Raw genomic sequence first — 6,973 nt, 5'->3', positions numbered from 1 at the left:
GGGTCCAGTTTGTCTGACCTGTAGCTGTGCCTCCAAACTGAAAACCCAGAAGCAATTAGTTGTTTACTTGCTAGGCATTTATTGTAATCAAAACTTGTTTAGATGTGTAAAGATGCCAATCATCATCAGGCACAGTCACGGGTCTGAGGCCGAGGTCAAAGACGATATCTGCCGTTATTCGTTTTTCCTCCGCTAGTTATATTCTGATGGTGATAGTAGGCTCATTTTATATCAAGGATTAGAGGACTTATGTCTCAACCAGATTTGGAAAAACGTGTCCATGCATTTAACAAGTATGTATTTTACATGGGGAGGCACGGTGGCGTGGTGGTTAGCACTGTTGCCTCACAGCAAGAAGGTCCTGGGTTCGATTCCGCCCAGTGGCCTTTCTGTGTGGAGTCTGCATGTTCTCCCCGTGTCTGCGTGGGTTCTCTCCAGGTTCTCCGGCTTCCTCCCACAGTCCAAAGACATGCTCTGGGGATCAGGCTGATTGGTGACTTTAAATTGCCCGTAGATGTGTGAATGGTTGTGTGACCCTGTGTGCAGGATAAGCGGTTTGACAATGGATGGATGGTATTTTACATGTCTCTGTAAAAAGTCAATCAGTAAGCTGATTTAGAACGCTGCAGCTCGAGTCCTCAGAGGACCGGTTCTCAGGTCTTTACACCGGCTTCCTGTCAAACAAAGAATTTATTTTGATTTCTGCTGTTGGTTTATAAAGCACTGAATGGTTTAGGGCCAAAAAACATTTCTGATCTGCTGATACCTTCTGAACTGCCACTGTAACGCGAGTTCCTGATCTGATGCTATTCTAGTTATAGCAAATACCACCTGGAACGTATTTTATATCCCAATAAAGTTTATCTTATCTCGGGCTCGGGAATACCGAAGATCATTTTAGACTCTGCTAAAAGGGGACCACTGTAGATCTTCAAGCTACACGGGACCTGCTCGTCCTGGAGCGGAGCTCCTGAAGACGTCTCTGTCCCTCTCTGTGTGCTAGGAGGAGTGGAGTGAGCGGGTTGAAAGCGAGTTGAAAACAAAAAAAGACTTTAATAGTCAAAATTTTAAAAAAGGCAAAACGCAGACAGGAATCAGGAACAGGACAAGACATTGAGGGTAGAACATTCAGGATTCAACATTCAGGGTTGAACAATCAGACAATAATAGGCGATGACAGGTTTGAGTCCCGGCTGCCCCGTGTCTCAAGTCAAAGTGTCCCTGAGCAAGACACCTAACCCCTAATTGCTCCCTGGGCAAAAATGTAAAAGGCCACGGGTTTAAAGTGTGATGTAAGTCGCTTTGGATAAAAGCGTCTGCTAAATGACCTGTAATGTAATGTAATGACATGTCATGTCATGACATGTTATGTAATGCCATGTCATGTCATGTCATGTCATGTCATGACATGTAATGTCATGTCATGTCATGCCATGTCATGTCATGTAATGACATGTAATGTCATGTCATGTAATGACATGTCATGTCATGTAATGACATGTAATGTAATGTCATGTCAAGTCAGGTCATGTAATGACATGTCATGTAATGCCATGTCATGTAATGCCATGTCATGTCATGTAATGACATGTAATGTCATGTCATGTCATGTAATGCCATGTCATGTCATGTCATGACATGTAATGTCATGTCATGTCATGTCATGTCATGTCAGGTCATGTAATGACAGGACAAGGCAGGAGGTGAAGTTAACCCAGGAACACAAGGGGCAGGAAACTACAAAATAAAACAGGAAACAAACCCAAACCGTGACAGTACCCTCGTTAAGGGACGGATCCCAGACGGACCTAAAATACACAAGGGCGGGCAGGACGGACAACAGGATGAGGGGGGGAAGACCAGTGGACGAGGGTCAGGCAGCTGGGGGAACTCCGGCGTTCACGAGTCGTGGAGCAACATAGGCACTTCGGTTATATGTGTCCCATTGTCCTATCCAAAACCCTTAATAGTCCTTGTCCTTAAAAAGTCATCTAACAACTGTATCAATTTTGCATATGATGCTATCCTCTCAACACCACGAACCCTCCGGTCGTCTGGTACGGGTCTACTTTCTGTTCCCGGAGTGAGAACTAAACGTGGAGAAGCAGCGTTCAGTTTTTCTGCTCCTCATATCTGGAACAAAGTCCCAGAAAGCTGCAGGTCTGCAGCCGCTCAGCACCTTTAAATCCAGATTAAAGACTTTTCTGTTTGTTGCTGCCTTTAGCCGAGCTTTGTTTTAAAGCATCATTTCTCAGATAATATTGATAAATCACATAGAAATAAAACAAAGAAATATGAACTGATTACAAAAAGAACATTAACATGACAAGACAAACCTTCCTGTTTTTAACCATATTGACTAATTAGAAATTAGTTCATTCATCATTAGTTGAATGGATGGATAAGACTTATCAGCAGAGTGTGGCGCCCCCTTTAGGGGAAATGTACTCATTACTTTTTATTATTTATTACAGACATCTTCCGTCTACAACTTTATCTTAAATTATAATTGCCTTGTATCATTTAATTAGGTGATTTAGTTAAGCAAAGAAATAACTGTAAACTGTCGTTTTTAAAGAGCTGCAGGCTTTAAAATTGTCATTGTGATGGGTTCCTCTGAATAATCTTTGAGAAAGTTATATTTATCAAATTGGACAGCCGGTAAAGAACTAAATTGATGGTTGATATGGAGCAAAAGAGGTAGAAAAAGTATTTGTGAATAGGACTCTGGCCAGAGAGACGATGACTCTCACATGTGAAATAAAGGAGGGAGGAGGCTCCGAGTCAGAGTAGGAATGGAGAGCCCCCCCCGCTATTATACACCTCAAAGACCCAAGAGGCTCCATGATTAGATCATCACTCAGAGGAAACTACAGGTGGAAGGGCAAGCTGTTGTAGCTGATGCTGATCGGCATAAACGTTGCCATCCATGATAACACCTAAATTTGTATTCATTTTATTTCTGAAATTGTAATCATTTACTGTAAATTTTAGTACTTCTGTGTCAAATTGTTAAATGAAAAATAATATGAAATTATAAAACATGTCAATATTTGGGTTTTTCAAATATGGAAAGTTACCAGTAATATTTGAAAAATACAACATTGCCAATCAGCGTCTTTGAATAGACTCAGCCTGGGGCAACACGGGTTTTCAGCCAAGCTTCCGCGTTCTATTGTCACAGACATTCATGACTTTAATAAGAAGGTCGTTGAGATGTTTGCCACTCAGAAGGACAGAAATAAGTAATAAATAACAAATAATCATAAATAAATGTTTTGTTATATATATAGATTGTGAAACTTTTATTTACAACTAATTTTGTGCAAATGTTCAATCGTAAAAATTTCCACCACTGCATTCAACCCATCTTAAAAGAGCCTTAAGAGTTGTAACTGACATTGTTGTAACTGATTATAATGCTTTAAGGGGGAGTGTATTCATACTATCATATGTGTGACTTAAATAATTTGTTGCCAAAGCTTTCGTATGAATTGTTTTTTTATACTAAATGTGTTATTTCAAAGTGAATGAATGCACTCCTATCTTAATGGTGTTCGTTTCATTCTTATTTTGGTTATGTTCTATTTTTCTTAACAAACACAATCAAAGGAGTTACAACTATGCCCAAATGTAAGCGTAAGACATGAGTGTCCATGCGGCTGTGCCAGCCGTTGATGTTAAAATATAAGTAAATTCTGAAAACTTCAAGCCGTCAGAGTTTTAGGACTCATGTCTCACCTGAGTCCATCCAAAAGCCTGTCTTTTACTGTGCTTAAAAGACTAGCTCTTTTTCATTGATTCAGTCTAGTGTGCACTCTCAAAGCAATAAATCATTCGTGAAAATGTCCCCTCTTTTTTATTTAACATTTTCCAAATGTCTTTGAATAGTTCAGTTTCCTTAAAAGTATAGTACGACTTGTCAGCTCACAAAAGTACACAAATATATTTAGTTAGTCCTTTAACAATTTTCTATTCATCATGTTGAGCAATGTTAAATGTTGTCAAGGAAAAAGACAAAAATGACAAATGAAAATCAGAAGTGAGGAAAAACATGTTAGTTCGGCCACACGGTGGCAACAAATAAGGGCTCAGTTTTCATCTTCGTCATCATCAAAGACGTCCGCTACAGTCCTGTGGATAGAGAGACAGACAGATCACAGACCGTAGTTTCTCAATAGTGTTCAATGTAACTATGCACTTACTTATAGATTGATCCAGTCACTTCATCAAGAAAACCCCCTAAAGAAAAACGGCGAATGAGTGTGAGTCAACAAACAACCAAATCCAACCTTTCTCCTTTGTACCCTGGTCCATAAAATGAGAAAAAAAAATCCTTCTGTATCCGTTATTTTCTTTGAATTTGTGGCGCATGGAGTAGAGGGTGTGCTGTTAGAACCCCGGCTGCTCCATGTCCCATGTCAAAGTGTCCCTGAGCAAGACACTGATTGCTCCGTGGGCAAAATGTAAAACTTAAATAGGTCAAAATGAAATTGAAGTCGCTTTGGATAAAAGCGTCAGCTCAATGACCTGTAATGTAAGGATGTCTTCTCATTGTGGAGGGAAAGAAGATGCCCCAATTTGGTTGACAAATATTTAGATTTTTCTCTGGTTTGCTTAAACTATCAGGATGAATCAAGTGAAATGAGTCTTTCCTTTACGGATGTGACGCTGTGGCAGCTCTGCATTTACTCACCGGGCTGGCAAAGAGTTCTGCAAGCAGGACACACGTGGCAGTAACTGCACATCTGTGAACAGGAAAGTAATTAGTAAAGAAAAGAGAAACTCAAAGATATGAGTAACGTTTGGTGCTAGAAGATGTGATGTTGAAGTGAATACTCCTTTCTGTTCGATCTGGTCTATTTAGCCATATGGAAAAGAAAAAGCTGTAATGTACTTTATGATTTTGGTCATTTAAAAAACCTTAAAGGAGAGATCAATTGCCTATAAGTAACTCTTGTTGGTGAAATACGTGTAGGCCTGATGATGTCTGTGTCTACGTTTCTTCATAGCTAGTAACTAAAAAATACAGTGGGGCTGGTCGTAGGGGCGTGAAGCCCCCCTACTCTGCCTCCTATCACCACTTCTGGGGACAGCTGATGGGTTTGGGTGCACTGCTGCATGGTGACAGTCAGTGTCCCGGTGTGGCTTCATTTCCTGCTGTATTTTGAAGTTTCCTAGTTATCTCGCTATTTTCTGGTGAGACATCAGTCTTTATCTCTCATTATCTCCTGTTGTAGAGGACGGTCCAGTGGTTCCTGTGCTAAAGGAGTTACGTAGGGAAGCATTGAAGCTCCTTCCCTTAGTGTTAGAGAATGTAAACAGCTCTTATCACAGCGCCACTTACACTAGTTCCAGGTCATTTCCTTATTGTTTCCTCCTGTGTCCAATAACCTGCACTTTCCCAGTGTATTTAAAGCAGGTGTCTCTGTAGGTTTGTTGTCTACGTCGATGAGTCATGCTGGTTGAGTCTCGTCGGCTAGATTGTTTGGTTTGTGCCGCGGATTCTCCGGCATCGTCCGTGAACAAAACCTGACAGTCAGGAGTCTAAAATACATCTGCACGCGGGCCTGGAAAGGCCTTAGGTCCCCCCAGTCAGAGCTGGTGTGGCCCGGAAAATGGACGTTTTGGGTCCCCTGCTGGAGCTGTTGGCCCCGCGGCCCGACCCCGGATAAGCGGTTGAAGATGAGAGGAGACCAGATGATATGAGGTGAAGTCAAATGACCCATAATGTGTATTTTCTCACCTTGCAGTCATCACAGTGTTCAGATTCGTCTTCTTTTTCACAAGGACATTTGTCACAGCTGTCACAGTGCTGTAAGAAGATACATTTAGTTAGTAAGTAACCAGGAGAGTTGGAGAGAATGTTATGTAAAAGAAACAACAGGATTGGATTGGATGCATGCGTGGACTACTTCCATTTCTCACAGCGCAATCAGCTGATACAAGTAAAGCTGCTCTTCATATTTCACTGAACATGGTTATGTTTAAAGTTAGGATTTCACATCTCATCCTTGTGGAAAGGTCTCACGTTTTCTGATTTAGCTTTAATAACTAATTTATCTTGATCATTTCAAACCTACCTCACAGAATTCACAATATGAGCACACAGAGCCCTTGTGATAGGGCCCATCGTCGTCATCGTCGTCATCATCATCTGCACATAATAATAATAAGCGTTAAATAAGGACTTTTAAACTCTCAACAAAGCTTCATCAAATAAATGGTAAACAATTTGGAGCCGTTGATTATATAGTGATGTTTCAATTTTGACATATCAAGAACCGCCAGTTCTCTTAAACTATAGACCACTGTGTGTGTGTGTGAATTACAAACTGAAAGTGTTGGTTTTGAACACAGTGCAACCAGTCCTCTCACAAGATGGTGCATGCTTAGTAATAAGGTATTTATTAATTTATTGCTGCCGTAGGTGTGAACACAGACATGTGGTGACCTGTAAGGCTGTATGTTGTGCTCTGGATTGCATGAGAGTGGACATGATGATTGAAACACCTCGGAGAGCAACACAGACCTTCCAACCAAACCCTGAGGACACCTTGTCAATGGCTTTAGTGTCAGGAAATAGTCTGGAGAGATGTATGTGTATGTATGTGTGTTTTGGTGGATATTGCGTTCATAGTTCCAAAATAAGGGGCCAAACAAACCTGGGGCTAAAATGTGTTTGTAGGAGAGGTGGAGGAAGGATGGTTACGGCCTCTCCTGACCATATGACTATTGTATATAATTTAATAGTACATTATTATTACACTGACCCTCAAACACACACAAGGACTACAGCTATAAAAAATAACAATCATGACAAAATGTTAACATCCTCAAATATAGAATTAATGTAATCCGACAATAATGACAACTAATGAATTATTTGAGAATAGCAAAGTTAATTGATCTACTAACACTGCGTAGGCTGCAACTCCCAACAAAGTGATGAAAAATGTGATAATATTGAATA

General features: G+C 40.6%; 1 protein-coding gene across 3 annotated transcripts in view; it reads right to left on the bottom strand.

The window, feature by feature from the left end:
* Nucleotides 1-3,840: 3,840 nt before the first annotated feature.
* The window catches only part of LOC120828160 (uncharacterized), a 6,114-nt gene continuing 2,981 nt past the window's right edge, over nucleotides 3,841-6,973 (bottom strand). For all 3 annotated transcript variants that reach the window (XM_040191561.2, XM_078084720.1, XM_078084721.1), the window contains 5 exons: nucleotides 6,084-6,157; nucleotides 5,747-5,815; nucleotides 4,697-4,748; nucleotides 4,206-4,242; nucleotides 3,841-4,134 (listed from right to left, as the gene is read on the bottom strand). In XM_040191561.2, coding sequence (XP_040047495.2) covers nucleotides 4,092-4,134; nucleotides 4,206-4,242; nucleotides 4,697-4,748; nucleotides 5,747-5,815; nucleotides 6,084-6,157 — 275 coding nt within the window. In that variant the 3' untranslated portion in view covers nucleotides 3,841-4,091. The remainder of the gene's footprint in view (nucleotides 4,135-4,205; nucleotides 4,243-4,696; nucleotides 4,749-5,746; nucleotides 5,816-6,083; nucleotides 6,158-6,973) is intronic.

The sequence above is a fragment of the Gasterosteus aculeatus genome, chromosome 11, assembly GCF_964276395.1.
Source record: "Gasterosteus aculeatus chromosome 11, fGasAcu3.hap1.1, whole genome shotgun sequence".
NCBI classification, from domain to species: Eukaryota; Metazoa; Chordata; class Actinopteri; order Perciformes; family Gasterosteidae; genus Gasterosteus; species Gasterosteus aculeatus.
The sequence above is the reverse complement of the archived record's forward strand: the minus strand, read 5'-3'. Positions and strand labels throughout refer to the sequence as shown.